The sequence below is a fragment of the Nannospalax galili genome, unplaced genomic scaffold (assembly GCF_000622305.1).
Source record: "Nannospalax galili isolate Female #2095 unplaced genomic scaffold, S.galili_v1.0 scaffold379, whole genome shotgun sequence".
Taxonomy (NCBI): domain Eukaryota; kingdom Metazoa; phylum Chordata; class Mammalia; order Rodentia; family Spalacidae; genus Nannospalax; species Nannospalax galili.
This window is the reverse complement of record NW_008343963.1, coordinates 185,849-204,592: the sequence shown is the minus strand read 5'-3', so window position 1 is coordinate 204,592 and position 18,744 is coordinate 185,849. Positions and strand designations below refer to the sequence as shown.

The following is an 18,744-nucleotide window of genomic DNA, read 5'->3' as shown; positions in this document are numbered from 1 at the left end:
CCTCCTCCTCCTCCTCCCCCTCCTCCTCCCCCTTCTCCTCTTCGTCCTCCTCCATCCATCACTAACATCAACTAAAGACGTGCTCCTTTGCTAGGGTCGGTGCTCCCGACTGGAGCGACGGGGGAGGGCGCCTCCGATCCCTCCTCCCCATCCCAGCCTCCGCTCGGGGTTTTACTGCAGCAGCCGGAGGTGACAGCGCAGCCACAGTCTCCTCTGTCGCCGTCGGAGCCCCAGCTCTCCCTAGCATTGGGAAAGCTCCCCGCCTCCGGAGATGCTAGCCTCGGGAGAAGTGCTGAAGAGCTACCGAAAGGCGAATTTTTAAAATGTAGAAGTCTCTGGGCTGCGTTCCTCGGCGGACAGCCCAATCTCCCAGGACCCAATGGCAGCGCATGGGAAGTTGGGACCTTAAAGCGAGGGGGGAGGGGAGCGGTGCAGCCTGCATTCTCTTCGGGAAGGAGTCGCTGCGAGCCCTGCGGTTGGACACAAGTTTGCGTAACAGTGTTTTCTTTTTGTCAATTATTAATCACCGGAATGAGTTTGGCAGAATTGGAGTTTTAGCAATAGTGCAGAGGGCGGGGCCCGAACACCTAACTCCCAGAGCCTCCTCGGCGCCCGGCGCACTGGGAAGCTCGCCGCCTCTGCGGAGGAGCCAGCTCATCCGAGCTCACCTGAAGCCGGGAGGTAAGTATCTTCCAAAATACCTACTTCCAATCTATAGTTTTCACAAAAGGATTCCACCCTGAAACTAACACTGAGCTTTAATGCAATTTATCAGTTTATTATTTAACTGCATTACAACTACAAGAATGGAATGCGGGGTGTTTTTTTCCCCCTCTTTGTCTTTTGCTACTTTAGAAACTAAGATTTTTCACTCAACAGAAGCCATACTTTAATACTGGCACCTTCCTAGTCAAAAGAAAATTATTTGACATTATTTTAATTATTTATCTTTGTGTAGTTAATAACTATTGAAGGGAATGTCTTTGGGATGCACATAATTCCCTTTAAGTAGTAATATTCATCTGATTTGCACATGCAAGTCAACTGTCAGCAGGTCATGAATTTCCAGCAAGGAATGTGTTTTATCATGTTCTCCTGTTTATTTAGCCCATCATAAGCAATCAAAAACTTCAACACCCAAGGAGAAATATGTTTAACTTTGCCATAGGGTTGGGGAGGGAGGCAGATGGGATGAAGAAGTTTTTAGATGTGTCATTCTAGATTTGTTTCAATTAGAACCTCTTTCAACTGGTTATCAACTTACAGACCAGTTCAGTCCATGCTCAAATAAAGAATTTGAGGAATTGTTTAATCTAAACTTTAGCCCCCAAAGTTCAAATAAATGCATCAAGGAAACTGGGATGTTTGTTTTTCTAAAAGACTTCAGGGCAGTAGTTATTTTGAGTTTTTTAATTTTAAGAGATACACAGCCATTTTTGCTGGAGAACTTTAAAAACTCATGTAGAAAACTACTGAAAGCTTAATCACTCAATCATTTCCACCTCTGAATTATTCCTGTGGTTCTTACACAGCCAGCATCTTGATGACTTTCAATAGGTATGATGACTTTGCACATGAATTTCTAGACCAACAGCAAACTTTTGTAGGAAATGCACAATCTCATTTTCCAAAAAAGTCTATACAACTATTTAATTGCAATAAATTAAAAATAATTGCTTATGGCAACTGCATGGACATTTAGAATTTTACTGTGTATAATGTAGAAAGTCATCCAGTCTTTACCTTCCATTGTTTTTTAGAAATCTAGTGTTTATAAATTTACAATTTTAAAAAATTGGGTTGGGGATTTAGCTCAGTGGTAGAGCACTTGCCTAGCAAGCACAAGGACCTGGGTTCTGTCCTCAGCTCTGATGGGGGGAAAATTGCTCTTATAATTCTATAATCAATTTTATCTCTACAAAGTCAATATAAATTCTTACAACCACTTATACAAGTAACAGAGTCTTCATTAAAAATTTTCCAAATTGGGTTGGGGAGATGTGTCAGTGGGTGAAGCAGATCTGAGGATCTGAGTTTGGATCCCAAACACCCACATCAAAGGCCATAGCAGCACATGGCTGTAATTCCAGAGCTGGGAGGTAGAGACACAAGGACCCTGAAGTCTTGCCCTGCCAGACAGTCTAGCCAAATGAGCAAATTCCTGGTTCAGTGAGAGACTCTGTCTCAAAAAGTGGAGAGCCATGAAGGAAGACACTTGGTGTTATCTGGCTTACACACACACATACACCAGTGTGTGCACCCACATACCCATATGAACACACATTCATATAACACACACACAGCCTCACACACACACACACACACACACACACACACACACACACACACACGCACACAAACCAGCCAAATAGGTCTCAGCTTCTAGAATCGTGGTGTGAAATCTCTGTGAACGCATGCCTTACAGAACAGTAACTGGTGAAAAATTATCTCTGGCTCCTATCACAAGGGAATACAGCAAATGAAGAAATGCTACACAAAACACTCCATAGCACTGCAGCAAGAACACAAAGACCTCATGGCATTTGAGCCACAATCCATCTCTCCATCATCCTCCAGCTGGGAATGATGGTGCTCCGCCCTGGCTGGATGGGTAACATACATAGAGGTCCCTCTCAAGCTAGAACTCAGCCCAGACCTCTATTCTATCTGAAGAAGAAGCAGGCCATTCACATCACCTCAGCTTTGTTACACAAGATTTATTTCAGGCATGTCCCACTGAGAAGTCAGTATTTCTCCTGACATCTACCACACACAAACATATAAATACACACACACACGAGAGAGAGAGAGAGAGAGAGAGAGAGAGAGAGAGAGAGAACACAAAACTCAATAACAAAAGACAAATAGCCCATTTTAAAATGGGCAAAGGATATGAATGGACATTTCACCAAAAAGATGTACCAATCTTATTAGTTGTTAGGGAGATGAAAATCAGAATCACAATGAAACATCACTTCACACCAGCTGCAATAGTTATAAACAAAATGACCCAAATTAACAGATCAGATCAGCCCATGCTCAATAAAAATTTGGGGGAGATGTAGAGTAGTTGGGGCTGGGAGCATAGTTCAGTGGTAAAAGACTTGCCTAGCTTGTACAATGCCCTGGGCATGATTCTTAGCACCAAAAGAAGCAGAAAGAGGAGGGGAAAGAAGGAAGGAAGGAGGAGGAGGAGGAATTGGAACTATCATATGTTGCTATGAGAATATAAAATGATGCAGCCAAAAACAGGCTGGTAATTCCTCAGAAAGTTGTAGCTAAAGTTACCAAATAATACAACAGTTCCACTCAGACATATATTCAGGAGAGTTAAAAGTTTTTCTACGCAGGAACTGGTATGCAAATGCTCATAATAGTATTATTCATAAGAGGCAAAAAATCAAATCAGAAACAACTCTAGTAGCTACTGAGAGATGAATGGGTAGGTAAAGCATGGCATGAACTAGAAACAGTAGACTGTTATTCAGCAATCAAACACATAGCAGGTAAATGCTTCACCATATTTGAACATTGAAAAGATTATATTAACCAAGAGAAGAACACATATTGTATGATTACATTTACCGCATTTACATAACATACTGCAAATCTATAGAGATGGAAAGTAGATCAGTTGTTGCTGAGGGCTGGAATGGATTTGGGGAGAAATGGGAAGGGACTTCAAAAGGATACAGAATGTTTTGTGGGGATGACACAAATGGCTTAAAATTGATTATGACAGTGGTTTATAGTTATGGATGCTGTACTACTAAAAAGCATTGAACTGTATACTTGAATTAGGTGAATTGTATGTTACATGAATCATCTCAATAAGGTAGTTTTTCAAAGCATTAAACCAGCATATCCAGGTGTAGTGGTACTTACCTGTAATCCCAGCGCATGGAAGGCTGAGGCAGGAGAGTTGCAAATTTGAGGTTAGCTGGGGAATTTAGCAAGGCCCATCTTAAGATACAAGGACTAAGGGTGTTGCTCAACTGGAGAGCATTTGCCCAGTATGTGCAAAGTTCTGGGTTCAGTCCCAAAGACTGGAATATAATTATCTGAGGTGTTGAAAAAACAAATTAATTTAGAACTCTGGAGTTCATATGTTCCCATTGATCATTGAAACAATAGTTTATATGAGGCTTTTTTTTTTTGGCCAAGAGCTGTACAGAAATACATAATAGTGGCACAGGTGTTACCCAGCTATATGATTTACATATGTTTGCATACCTGCCCAAGTTTTGCTTCTATTTAGAAATGAATCAAATGCCTTAATGCTAGGTTATAGGGAATTTACTTTGCAATGCTGCATCTCTTTTGGACTCACCCATTCATTATATTAATCCAGGACCTGTGAGGCCAGTTTTTCCTCTTGCTCTTAGGTAAGTCTAGTCCTTTATCAGTTCTTGGGATTAATTGTTAATTTTGCCATGTCCCACACTGGATGAAAAAGGATGGTACTGAAGTCTCAACAGAAGGTGGATTTCTGCTCAGATTAGACCACTTTTACTTACCCTAAATTGGCTTTGGAAGACAGAGTCATGGAAGAGCCAGGGAGCAGCCAGTGAAGTCTCCACAGCACACTGACATGCCTTTGCTGGAAAGCATCTGCTGTAATTATGACAATCGCAAATGCAGAAGCTCCTAAATAATTAATTCATTTCTCTATTCGTCTCTTGTGTTTTGAGTTCCCACAAGCTTCCTGCGCTTGTAATAAGAATCATAGAACTGGACGGTGGTGCTTTGTCCAGACTGTGTATAAAATTAGTTTGTCTGGGTCTCATGAGTGGAAAATATCAAAACGTATTGCCAGGATAGTTTTCAGTACATTGAACCAATTAATACCCTAAGCTTTAGGGATTCAAGTCTGCCTGCTTCTGGAAACTTCACCCACAAGGCTTCTCCTTCCACATGTATGGTTTGAAGAATGTGTCAGGCTGATGGAAATAGGTTCAAACTATTGAGTCTTAAACCACCACATTCATTGTCATATTTTTTCCAGTTATAGGATTTCCATAAAATAATTTTATATTGGTTTTTTGTTTGTGTGTATACATGTGTGTGCATGTGTATGTGTGTATGTGTGCGTGTCAGGCCCAGTGACCAGCATCCTTCCCCCTAAACCATCTTGCCCCCCCCCCCTTTTTTTTTTTTTTTTTTTTTTTTCCCTTTTTTTTTTGTTTCCTTTTTTTTTTTTTTTTTTTTTTTGAGGTGTGATCTTTCACTTGTTTGGAACTTGCTGGCCATGCTAGACTTGGTGGCTCGTGATCATCAGGGATCTACCTGCCTCCACCCTTCCTGCACTGGGATTACAAGCATGCACCATCATGCCTTGCTTTTTGTATGTGGGTTCTGGGGCTCTAACTTGAGCTGTCATTGCTTACAAGGAAAGCATTTTATCAATTGAACTACCTTCCCAGCTGTGATGCAGAGTAGTTTTAATTATAATTATTTGTCTATAAATTAAATGCATGTAGGAAAAGTTGTACATGTCTTTTCTTTTTCCAGGGGGCAGGGGGAGCAGAAGGAGGTTTCTTAAAGCAGCACATCTTTCTATATAGCTCAGGCTGACCTTGAACTCATAATTCTCCTGTCCTAGCCTACCAAGTGTTAAGATTATAAATGTACACCACCTTGTTGCTTAGCTTAGTCTTTACTTTTTTAAAAGAATATTTTCTTTATTTTTATTTTATGTGTATGAATGTACTGCCTACATGTACTTAAGTGCACCCATGTTGTGCAGTGCCCACAGTGGTCAGAAGAGGGTTCCAGATCCCCTAGAACTGGAGTTATGGACAGTTGTTAGCAGCTACATGGATGCTGGGAACCAAACCCAGGTCCTCTGCAAGATCAGCCAGTGCTCTTAACCACTGAGTCATTTCTCCAGTCTCAGTCATTATTTTTAATGTCATTTTCATCACTATTAATGCATGTTTGCAACAGATATTTACTGTACATCTATACCCTCCCAGGACATGATTAGGCTCTGGATAACTAATAAATACACAGACTTCTTGCCTTTGAGGAGCTTACATCCCAATGGGGATGTCAGATATTAATAATAAAATAATAAGTGAATATGAAATATATGAGAGTAGAGCTCTGTAGAAAATATAGAAAAGAATGAGGTATATTTTTAAATTATGGGATCGGGCTAGAATGTAAAATTTTGTAATAGGAAGAGTATACATAGGCCTATGACTCTGGGGGAGGCTATAAGGATTTCCAGCTTCAGATTAACTTCTCTCTCCCCCGGTGAGTTCGGGTTTCCCCTTCACATTAGCCTCAACCACCAGCATTATTTTGCTACCCAATTGTTTTCTGAAGGAAATGTCCCTGATACATTCTAACCAGGTGCCAGGAAGACATACTCTAATACCTGCTTGAAAAATTACAACAGAAGTATTGATAAAATGCTGTCTTTTCAAAGTATTGTGGAAATAAAACATATACAATAATTTTTAAAGATTTTATTCACTTACTTTATGTGTGCATGTGTGTGCCTACTTCACTGTGTGTGCACCACATGCATTTGAATGCCTGTGGAGGCCAGAAGAGGTCATCATATCCCCTAGAACTGGAGTTGAGGATGGTTGTTAGCTGCCATGTGGGTGCTGGGAACAAAACCCAGGTCCTCTGCAAGAGCAGTCAATGCTCTTAACCACTGAGCCATCTCTCCAGGCCTCAAAATAATAATTTAATTAATTCTTTGAGAAGTTCCTACATGGATGCAATGTGACTTGATCATATTCAGCCCCACCTCTCCTCCTGAGTCCTCCCAGATCCACCCTCACCTTCTAATACCCCTCCCAATTTTTGTCTTCTTTTTTTTTTAAGAAAAAAATAATAATTTACTGAGTCCAATTTGTGCTGCCCATGGACATGGGATCATCCACTGTAGGCTGACCTACCAGGGGCCACACCCATAAAGAAAACTGACTCTCCCTCCTCCAAAACAGTGCCTTCTAACAAAAATTCTCACTCTGGGGTTGGGCTGTCAGTTCCCTTTTGGCTCTTTTCTCTAGCTTCTCCATGGATAGTCTTCTAAGCATTAGAGTTTGGGTCCCCAAAGTTTGGAGAGTGGGAGTGGGAGGGAAGGTGAGTGAAGAAAACTTTGAAAACCACCCGGGAAAGATAATAGAGAGAATCTTTTAGAACTACAGAGTGAACGGAGAATGAAATCTCACAGATAAACCAGAGGGACAGGGAGGAAAAGGGCAGCCAGAGCATCTCCACACCACCCCACTGTCCCAGAATCTCCATTCAGGGCATCAGATCTGAAAGGTACCTGAGGAGGCCTTGTTCTAATAATATACAACAGGTGTTGCAGGTTTTCAGAAATAGAGCTTTTAGATATGGCTTAAAAGGAGCAGGGACTGGGTTTTGTAAGTCAAAGGGCACATTTATTTTAAGATTAAAGGAAAGTAGAAATGGAAATAAGTAATAAAAACGATTATAATGGAGCATTAGAATTACATTCATTTAACAGATTTTAATTAAACAGCTACTGTATGCCATGCATGAGGGAAAAAAACAAGACAAAAGAAGACCTCATTCAAACTTCTTTCTTCCTAGACTTGTAACACACACACACACACACACACACACACACACACACACACACAGGACCTTACTCTTGCTAAACAAGCACCCTACCAACTGAACTAGGTCCCCAGACACAAAACGGATGAAGAACACAGGATAAAAGCAAGAACATTCTGCCTACCATTCTTCTCCTGATACTCTTTCCTTGTATGAGCTTGTTTTGTGCCCCCATACACCCACCACTACCCTGTCATAGCATTTACCATGCTGTGGGGAGTACTTGCCTAACTGCCCCTCCTCTCAGAAAAAACGGCCTGGAGACAGCTACCTTGACAATCTTACTGAAGTTTGTATCTCCCCTATGTCCATGTTAAATACTTGATTGAACAGCTACCCTCAATGGATGAATGGATTGATGGAGTGGATGGATGGATGGATGGATGGACGGACGGATGGACGGATGGGGTAGGTGGATAGATGGATGAACAGACCAACAAATGGAAGATTAGCTGGATTATGGTAAAAATTCTTTGCATAGAGAAACAACCTGGCAGAATGGTTCAGAGTATGTGCACTGGATTTTTTATGAAATTTTGGGTCAATTTTTACATTTCCTAATGCCTCAGTTTCCTCATTTGTCAGATATAGAAATGGTGCTTTCCTTAGGTGAAATGCATATGGTCATACCTACAAAGTGCTTATCAAAGTTCTGGATTATAAATTATTCAATAAATAGCTACTATTATTTTCAGAATAGAACATCTTTCAGGGTGACAATTTGCTATTCAAGTATCATATCCCAGGTCTTCCAGCTCCATTATAAGATCAAAGGCTGTCAGTAATACTAAGCTAAAGTCATCAGGTTGGATTCACGATCAGTGCAAAGATTAAAAAGAAATTTTGGGAAGAAATAAAAGTAGCAGGTTGAATAAGAAAACTAAAAGAACCAGGGGGAGAAAAGGAAACAAAAACTCAAGATGCCTGTCCAAAGCAACTTTTCTCCGGCCATCAGACCTCTCTCACTTGCTTGCCTACACCCCGTCCACCCCCACAGATAAGTAAAGCACCAATCTGCAACATACTCACTGTGCCTTGCTGACTGTCATGCCCAGTAATTGTCGGTGAATGCTCACTGATGTAGAAGAGAGAAAATTTTTCATAAAATCAAGTGCCTGAAATTGAGTCTTATCTGTACCTCAGGGCATTAAATTGTCTTTTTAGAATCTTTTGAAAATCAAAAATCTTTTCTGTGTAAGACCTTTACTCAAAATTATCACAGTGTCTCTTCATGGAGCTATCTTTAACCTTCTAAATGAAATAAAGAAAGAGCTATCCTGTGACTAGTCTATGACAATCTAACAGCTTTAATAAGTACTTCTTTACCAAGGGAATAGAATGCCCTCAGGCTCTCCTCCAACCAAAGGAATCCACAGAGAATCTTAAATCTTACTAAAAACCACTTTAATTACTAGACTAGGGCTTCTGTTGGCCCTGGGATCTCTGAATTGGGAGGAACTTCCTGTGACAGAAAATGGGGAGTAGGGGGCACTGTCGAGATGGGTAAAAGCACTTGCCTCCAAGCCTGCAGGGCTGAATTTAATCCCTGGGAAGATGATGGAAGAAGAGAACCAATTCCTGCAAGTTGTCTGCTGACCTCCACATGTGCACTGTGAATCACACATACACAGAGAGAGAGAGAGAGAGAGAGAGAGAGAGAGAGAGAGAGAGTTTTAAAACTAAGGACTATGTCCAAAGTTTTAAAACTAAGGACTATTTGCAAAGCAACAGCATTTCTCTTAAAGTTGTCAACAAATTCTTCTAACATAGACTCTATCTACCTTCACTAAAACTAAATTAGTATACAAAACAAAAATTTGTCATTCAGATAATCTGCTTAACTGAGCTATTTCCAGAGCAAACTACTTTAAAAGTTAAACAACTGAGGCAGAAGCAGTTTGCCACATAATGGAGACTTACATGTCTTTAGTAAGGTTAAAGGGTAAAACTATGTTTTTCCTGAAACCTTTATATTTGTTCTCTCTAAAAACTCTTAAGCTAAACATATTGTCTACAAACATAACAAACATAAAATTTAGAAATAAAAATCATTCTTAGTATTTAGCAATGATAAACTCTAAGAAACTTGTTAACTTCTTTCCTATTTAAAATTTATAATTGTTACTTTTAGATGAAAAACTAATATATCCCACAAGTGCATATGTGTATATGTGTATTATATAAAGATATACATATAGATAGAAAGACATGCAATCTATTACTATGATACCGTGTTTTTAAAAAAGTTCAAGCTCTACTTTTAATAATTAGACATGTCATTACAAATCACTAAATTTAAATGCTACAGAAAGTGAGTACTCAATTTCCAGAGACCTTGTGAATAATCCACATGTTAAATAATCCATTTCTCTCACAATGTTTCAAATGAATTATCTCACAAGCTGGTGGTATAGCCTGTATTACACCATCATTACATCATTGCATCATTATTTGTATTCATAAACCTGACATCTCTTTAACAAGCTATCCCTATGTTGATCCTTCACTCTCTAACATATCAGTTTTGATTAGCTGGAGTCTATTTGTTTCCTATTTATATAATTACTTTAACATTCATTCTAGTATGTGTGAACTCTTGAAAAGATTTTTAACTTTGAACAGCTAATGCTATGAAGTACAGATGTGCTTTTTAAGAAAAAAAAAAGTAGTCAAAGAATGGAGCACGAAGCCTGCAAGTTGCTGTGAACTCGGGCTGGGGTGTGGGGTGCGTGGCTTGATGCACCCCACCTCAGCACACCTCACCTCATTTCCCTTAGGCTAGGAGATAGATGCTCAATATTTGGCAGGAACCCTGAAAGAATCGGATTCTGTGTTTGTTCTTCTGCTAAGAATAGTTAAGTGCTTCTCACTTAGTAACTCATTCATTGAATACTATTAATTTAGGGTTACTTTATTGTTAGGCAGACTAGGCACGGAAGGAGGACACAGCTGACCCAGTGCTCCTTACCAGGCCTGCTCACTCCTCCAAGCTGCATCTACTCACAATGGAGAGAGGAAACCTTCAGTCATTTTCTTTTCCTTATTTTCCTTATTTTGAGGCAAGCTCTCACCATGTAATTCTGGTTGACCTGGAACTTTCTATATAGATCAGGCTGGCCTTGAACTCACAGAGGTCCAATTGTCTCTGCCTCCCAAATGTTGGGATTAAAGACATGCACTAGCACATTTAGCAAGTCTGCACATCTTAACAGGGTGTTTTATCGTCTAACATTCTAAACAAAGAAAAAGGGCAAGCAGGTTGGCCTAGTTCTGGATTTGGTGGGCAGGAAAGTCAAGTTATAATTTAGGACAAAGGGAAAAAAAAAACAGAAGCAAAACTGTTCCATAGGATTCCTCCATTCAGGAAGGAACAAACAAGGTTGGTACACAGAAGGCGCTGCTGTACCACAGCGCCTACAAGCTTCCCACTGGCCACTTCTTCCCAGACTCATGAAATCACTCCTTACTGCCTACATCACTCATCTCTGAAGTGTTCAAGAGAGTACGCATAAAGGAATCTCCCAGATAAGAAGGAAAAAATACATAGAAAAAGGAAGAAATAATTGAAATGAAAATGCCCCTTTCGGGGAAACGGTGGGAAAAAAAAAAATGCCCCTTTCAGCCTTGATTACATCAAATATGGTGCAACATTCTTTACTAAGGCTGAGTGACTTAATCTCTGCAACAACACACAAATCATGGTATAACTGATATTCAGAGAGTTTTTGAACAACATCCTGAACATCACGAAATCACAAGTTCCAGTTTGCCAATTTCAAGCTCCATGCCTTACTAAGGCAAATTTATTATTATTATTATTGTTATTATTATTATTATTAACATAAAATATTCTCCTATGGGATATTTATACTACTGTAGAGATTAGATTTTAGAACTGGTGAAATTTTAGTAATCTCTGTCTCTTTGGTTCCCTCCTCCCAAAGTCTATTTGTATGGCTCACCTCAAACTCATTGTTTAATGATGAAGGACTTTGAAAGCCTACCTCCACCTGCCAAGCACCAGGATTTTAGACATGTCCCACCATGCCCGGTGTAGTAATCTCTTCTTAAAGCCTTCTTCCTGATTCATGAGCCTGCAGAAGGAATTATATAGTCTCTGTTTGAACAATTTGCCTAATAGAGTTCTCAGTATTTCACCAAATAACCCAGTCTCCTTCATTTTGTATTTACTTATTTTGCAGTCTCAAGGATGAAGCCCGAGGACTCACGCCTGTTAGGCAAGGGTTCTATGACTGAACTACCCTTCCAGCCCCAACCCTCACCTCTACACAGCTCTTACTGTTGAATTTGTTTTCTGAGATTCACCTCTGAAACCATTCAACCAGTTCTAAACCTCTGTGACAGCCAGCAGTGTTATTTAAGAACATTTAGTTCATCTAAGACCTCTGACTCCCTCTCTTGAGATCTTCCCACGTTTTCCAGCAGTCATCAATTGCCAATAGTTCCTCAGAAAAATATGGGACTTCCTGACCTCCTCCCTTTCCATGTTGGGATTTTGTCTCAGGTATTCTTTTTTAAAAAATCATCTTTATTCTATGTGCATGAATCTTTTGCCTACATGTATGTAAGTGCATCCATGCCATGCAATGCTGGAGGAGGTCAGAAGGGGTCATTGGATCCCCTGGAACTGGAGTTACAGGCATTTGTTAGCTGCCATGTGGGTGCTAGGAATTGAACCCAGGTCCTCTGTAAGACCAAGCAGTGCTCTTAACTGCTGAGCCATCTCTCCAGCCCCACAAAGACAGATTTTCTTAAAATAAACACAATGATTTATCTAATTTCTTTTTCCTTTTTTTCTTCCTGAATGATATTAATAGACTAGTTGAAATAAAGAAGCATTTCCTACAAAGTCTTACCCAGAAATTCAGTATATGACCTAGATTAAGAGCAAGATGCTTTGATAGAAGTTGGGGAAGAGCCCTACATCTTCCACTCTGGTACCTGGGATGATGTCTAGTTTCCAGGATACAATTAGGAAGTCTCCAGCCAATAGCGTGTTCTTAAACTGCAGGCTTTCTATAAAAATAATTTTAAAAATAACACTAGCATATGCCTTATTTTTATAGTGCATTCTAGTCTTTTGTGAAAGATTATCTAAATGGTTTAATGATATTTTACAGGGGACAGATTGTTTTAAAGTTTGAAGGCATCTTTAGTTTAATCTCATTGAAATCTATATTTCACAGATGAAAAGATAACAGCCCAGAGGAGTAATTCACACCAAATCATTCCAAGGAGGAGCAAAGCTGAGCACCAGACTTAGACCCTCTTGGACAGGTGAATTCTTCTGATTGTACCCCGAACTCTTGCTTTGAGAAATCTGACCCTTTTACAATAACACTGCATCTTTACCAAAATGAGGTTCTAGTTCTCTCTCAAGCAACCAATAAACATCTATAGCATTAGATGTTATATTGGCATTGAAGATGATACAAAAGAGATAAAAGTGGTAATTAACTATCTTAGGTCTCAACAGTGGTTCAGCTTATAGATAGTAGAGATACCTTTGAAATACACACTACAAAAACATTCCATCCATGCAAAATTTGCATACGTTGCAAGGGCTACATAGATGCCATCCTCCCCCAACCTTGGACTCTAGGTTATGAGCCCACAGGCCTAGAAAAGGCCAATCACTGTGTAAGTGCCAAGACCAGGATTAAAAAAAGCACCAGCTACTGCCTTATTTATGGGTCTCTGGTTATAGACTGCTTCTGTTTCAACACCCTTTATCTTTTATTTACACAATGCCCCAGCTTATTCTGGAAGGCCTTTGGTATGAGAAGAATATAAGCAATTCATTAACCAGGTAGGATACGTTGAGATTAAATATGGTAAAACAAAGTCATTGTCTTCCAAAATGTTAACAATGAAAGTGACAGTCAGGGTTGACAGAGGGCATTTTCTTTTAGATTTTAAAATTATTGTTATTTAAAGAGAAAGAGAGGAAGTAGAGTATAAAGAAACCAAGATTGCCACTAGTTTCCTGCCCATTCCTGTTCAACCATGATAAAGGCACCTCAATATAGTACAGTGTGGCCAAAAGGATTTGGGTTTGTCTTGTGGTCAGTAGAGTCCAAATTCTCTCCTTCTTGTAGTAATAATTTAGGACACTTGTAGTTCTGGAATGACTGACTTCAGTTTCTTCATTTCAAAATATTTTGAGAAACTAATTTGAAAAATCCTTGCTAGGCACACCAACATCACTGCTCTAGGTGACTGTGCTGTGTGACAGGAACTCTCACGTTTTGGTAGGACAGAATCCTGAGCTGAATCCCAAGAATGTTTCTGACTTGGCTCCTGAGTAAACAAGGCACCAAACATCAAGCTTCAGTTTCCTCTTCTGTGAATGAACAGAGGCATGTGAAATATTTCACCTAGTCAGTTCTCAGCGTGTATAATGCACACTCAGAAAAGAACAGGTATCATTGAGGTTGCTGAGGCCTATTTATTTCCACTGTGGTAGCTATACATTAATTAAATAAAAATTCTGAACAACAATTCTCCAAAAACTAGTTTCTAGATTAGTAATTGAGAAAAGTTATCTGTTTTGCCTGTAGTAGCAAACACTTTTATTCTTTGTCTGGTCTACTTAATCTGGTAAAATATATTAATAGAGAGTAGCAATCATAGTAGCTAACATTATTTAAACTTTCTTATGTATTACTGCAAGTACTTTATTCTTTCTAGTCTTCTTAGTAGGTTTGGACATGAAGTTCTATCACCATTCCTATTCACCAGCTGAGGAAATTGAGAGAGGTATTTGAGTTCCTCAGTGAGGGTCACACAGGTTAGAAGGACAGAGCTGCAATTCAACCCCAGAGAGGACTCAGGGCTCACCCATGTGTTCATCCCACCACATCATCACTCAGTAGCAGTCTCCCAGAGCCACACTTAGTCACCATGAGCTCTTGGGCCTCCATTTCGTCATCTTTAGAATAGGGATAATTTAGGCCAACAATCCAGCCTCAGCCTCCCACACTGGCAGTGAGAGGTGCTGTTCACAGAGGGAGTTCCATGGGACAAGAGCGCACTGTTCTCACAAGTACCTGTATTTGTTTCCTGTGACTACTACAACATACCACAACAAATGTGGTGGCTTCTAGAAAAAGAAATTTATTCTCTGATAGTTCTAGAGATAGAAGGAAGGATATTGGCAGGGTGACACACCCTCCCCCCAACCCTGCCACAGTCGCAGAACTTAGGGAGAATCCTTTCGCTTCTCCGGGCATTCCTTAACTTGTGGCCGCATAACTCCAATCTGTGCCTCCATCATCACATGAGCTTCCCCTCTGTGGCTCTTCTAAGGACAGTTGTCACTGGATTCAGGACTGATTTGGATAATCTAGGATATGGTCTTGTCAAAATTCTTCATTACATCTAAAGACCTTTCTTTCAAATAAGGTCATGTTTTCCCATTTCAAGACATAGACATATTTTTTTGTGGGCTACTACCCAACCTACTAGAATATCTTAATCCAAATCTTTTGTGCCCTGGAGCTTTAATCTTTTATCTCCTGGAATCCTTCCTAACATCAAACCTACATTTTCTTCATTTCATCCAGTATAGCCCTAGAGCCAAGGAACTTACAAAATCTGTTGGTTGAAAAAAGTATGTATTTTTTATAAAGTGTTTTTAAACATTTACTAATTTATTTTGTATGGTAGAGGCACATAAAAATGTGTGGTGACTCTTGTATAGAGGTCAGAGGACAAGTCACCGGAGTGAATTTTCTCTCTACTGGCTGGGCCCTGGAAATCAAACTCAGGTCATCAGGCTTGGCTGCAAGCACCTTTACTGGCTGAGCCATCTCAGTGACCCAGAAAAAATATATATTTTTTTAATTTGTTCAGTTGTCATTAGCCTGCTCCACAGTTACCTAGGACTCATCAAAGATCTTAGAACATATAGAGAAATAGCTCAGTGGTTAAGAACACTGGTTGCTCTTGCAGAAGACCCAAATTTGGTTCCCAGAACCCACAAAGCAGCTAACAATCATCAGTAACAACAGTTCCAGGGGATCCAAAGCCCTCTTCTGGTTTCCACAGGCATTCACAACAGGGGTGCATTTACATACATGCAGGTAAAACACTCATACACATAAAATAAAAATAAAAACTTAAGTTCTTAGGAAATAAATGATTGTTACCTATTTAACAGAAAAATATGCTGTGCTCAACACATGTCCACTTTGTATGGGGATAGCTCTGCACTGGGGAGCAGATGAAGGAGGATGTAACCAGCAGAGGCATGTCCACACTGTCCTTCCTGGGAAACAGAGAAATATGCTTGGCCAAATTGCCAACAGCTCACATCTAAGTAGAAGATTAGAAAATCTGTTATAAGCAGTTCTGTTTTACAAAACCAGCACATTTGACTTAACTTTATAAACTCTCACCTTTCCTTCTTACCTTCCTTCCTCACCCCACCCTGAAAACATCTGGCCTGGACTATGGCAGTGCTATTAGTCTAGTGGGAAGCCATCTTCTGACTGGGAATTGGTTGAGAGTACCTCAGCAGCACTGCGTATGCCTCCATAGCCCTCGCAGTCAGCATGGCTCTCCATTTCTCTTATAACTGAGATACAGTGCCAGTCACAGAGGGAGTGAATGGGCATCAGGCTTTATCACTATTGTCACAGAATCACAGCTATGAAACTTCAACGTTACTCATCACCAGAATAACAAAATTCACTGAACTCATTGCTAGAAACTTTCAGATAGTGTAAGAAGAAATAAAGAGCAAGCAAAGCTGGATGTGGTAGGGCACCTGGAATCCCAGCACTTAAGAGGCCTCAGTGAGAGAATCATAGGTTCAAGTCCCACCTGGTCTACATAGTAAGATCCTGTCTTTTAAAAAAGGGGGAGTCAGGGAAGGGGTAAGAAGAGCTCAACAAGCAAAACCTTAAAAAAAAAAGAGTATAAGTCCATCTGCTCAATGTTACCAAAAACGTGCAAAGAAAATATTGAATTAGTATTAGAAAATACTACGGAAGGGACTAGAGAGATGGCTTAGTGAGTACGGTGCTTGCACAGGTCATGAGGACCTGAGTTTAGATCCCCAGCACTGATTCAAAGTGCCAGGTGTGGCAGCATACACAAAACCTGCTGGGTAGGATTTGGAGAGATAAGAGGACCCCTTGCTAGCCAATCAACAAGCTTCAGATTCAGTGAGACACTCTGTCTCAAGAAGTAAAGTGGAGAATTATTGAGAAGACACCTGTGTGGACCTCTGGCCTCCATGTGCGCTCTCTCTCTCTCTCTCTCTCTCTCTCTCTCTCTCTCTCTCTCTCACACACACACACACACACACACGTGCGCACTTACTGAAGAGGTCTTGGTCCACCTGTTGCCTGTACAGCTGGAGTTTCTGTTGTAGAATTCTGGGAGTGCTCAGCAGCTGTGTTCTTGATGAATCACAATGTTGTCACACCCTCACCTTGATTTTCTTTTTCTTTTTGGTAGGAATAGGGCGAGAGGTGTTCAGTTTCTCTTTTTATCAAATATAAAGATTTATATGAATAGGGTAAAGACTAAAGGTTTCATGGTCAAGCTTCTTACTGCTAAGAAAAGCAGAGATCTTAGACAGGAACAGAAATAAGTGGTTCATTTACCAAACTGGGTGTGTTATCTGGAAAAGAGTCATGGAAAAGAAACCGGCCTGTCAGGATGAGCACAGAATACAGTTGTCACGTGGGAATTTGCAAAGAGAGGAGAAAAGTAGTTTCAGAGAAATGATTTTGCCACTTTCCCACTCTTTCCCTGTTTAAATCCTCTAGGTGTTGGGGTCTTATGAACCCTCTTTTTAAAAGCAGATAAGCATATCATACATTTATATTCCTACACACCGTTTAAAGGTGAAGCTACTAGAATCTCAATGATGCCTAAAATAAGCTAAGTATCACTCTCCTGTCAGAAGGTTCTTTGAAGTTTGGCATGTTCAGTTCTCTATATGTGTCCTGAAATCCAAGAAAGGAACCCCAGTTGGGAACTGACAGTTATTACTTGAAGACTTTAGGACTATTGGTTGACTCAGCTGTGGGTGTTATGTTCGTGTGACTTAGCTAGATTGGTAATGCCCTACTTCAACTTGAGATTCACAGTGACTTTTCATGAGTTTCAGAAAACTACTGTTCAGACTTCTTTAAATTTTGTTTTAGAAATTTCAGACCTTGATAATTTATAGGATTATTCACTGACAATTTTTTTAAATTGTGGTTTAAAAGAAACACAAAATGTACTACATTAGCTATTCTTGAATGTCGAGTTCAGTAATGTGTATGTTCCCATCACTGGGTGACCAATCTCCAGAGCTTTATCATCCTGCAGAACTGACATTATACTCACTAAACAACTAAGCTCGCAGGTCCCAAGATTCCACAAAGAAATAAAATCATGCTATATTTGCCTTTTGTGAGTGGCTTATTTCAACAAGATTCATTCATGTTATAGAATGTGCCAGAATGTCCGTCTTCCTTTAAGGCTAGATAACATTCCATTGTGTAGGTACCACTTTTGATTTATCTATTGGTTTGTTGACAGGCATTTGGGTGGCTTCTACCTCTTGACTCTTGAATGTCATGCACATGGATAGACAGTGACTGTTTAAAAGAACTTCCAATGACTTGAAAACCATTTAATTTTGCAGTTGTGTTCACCTTTTACTTCTAAAACCAATTTGGCAGCCTTTGGCAGTAATAATTTCAGCAAAAAGCCACTTGGGAGCTTCACACTTTCCTCTTCCTCCTTTCTAATAGGGTTTTATTTTTAATAAAGTAATAAAGAAACTCACCCCAAGAAACATGTTGAAGCTAAGCCTGGATGCCCATCTCCCCATCCCAGGTCCTCCAGAAATGAACAGGGACACCTGCCCCATCTCTAGGCTAGTCAATGACAGGACATTAGAAACAACATTGATATATTATCCTCTATACCATCACAAATTTCTCTTCCTTTCCAGTTCAGTATTACTATACTTTTCCCTTTTATGGTTTCAGAATAAATGCTTTCTTTTTGATAGTTACACGACATTGAAATTGAAGAAATCTCTGAATACAGTGTACCCTAAATTATCAGGAAAACTTTGCTAAAGTTGGATTTCATTTTTTTCTCCCAACC

The 18,744-nt window shown here is 39.9% G+C and overlaps 1 protein-coding gene across 2 annotated transcripts in view; it reads left to right on the top strand.

Annotated features, from left to right (window-relative positions):
* Positions 1-45: 45 nt before the first annotated feature.
* Positions 46-18,744, top strand: part of Sptssb (serine palmitoyltransferase small subunit B) — a 32,303-nt gene continuing 13,604 nt past the window's right edge. The window contains exons 1-3 of one of the 2 annotated variants that reach the window (XM_008840222.3): positions 605-681; positions 11,808-12,130; positions 12,813-12,903. Coding sequence is in view for 1 of the 2 variants with exons in the window: in XM_008840221.3 (XP_008838443.2) it covers positions 390-681 (292 nt within the window). In the remaining variant the exon portion in view is untranslated. Of the gene's footprint in view, positions 682-11,807; positions 12,131-12,812; positions 12,904-18,744 lie in introns of both variants that reach the window. The other variant, XM_008840221.3, reaches the window with a different exon arrangement.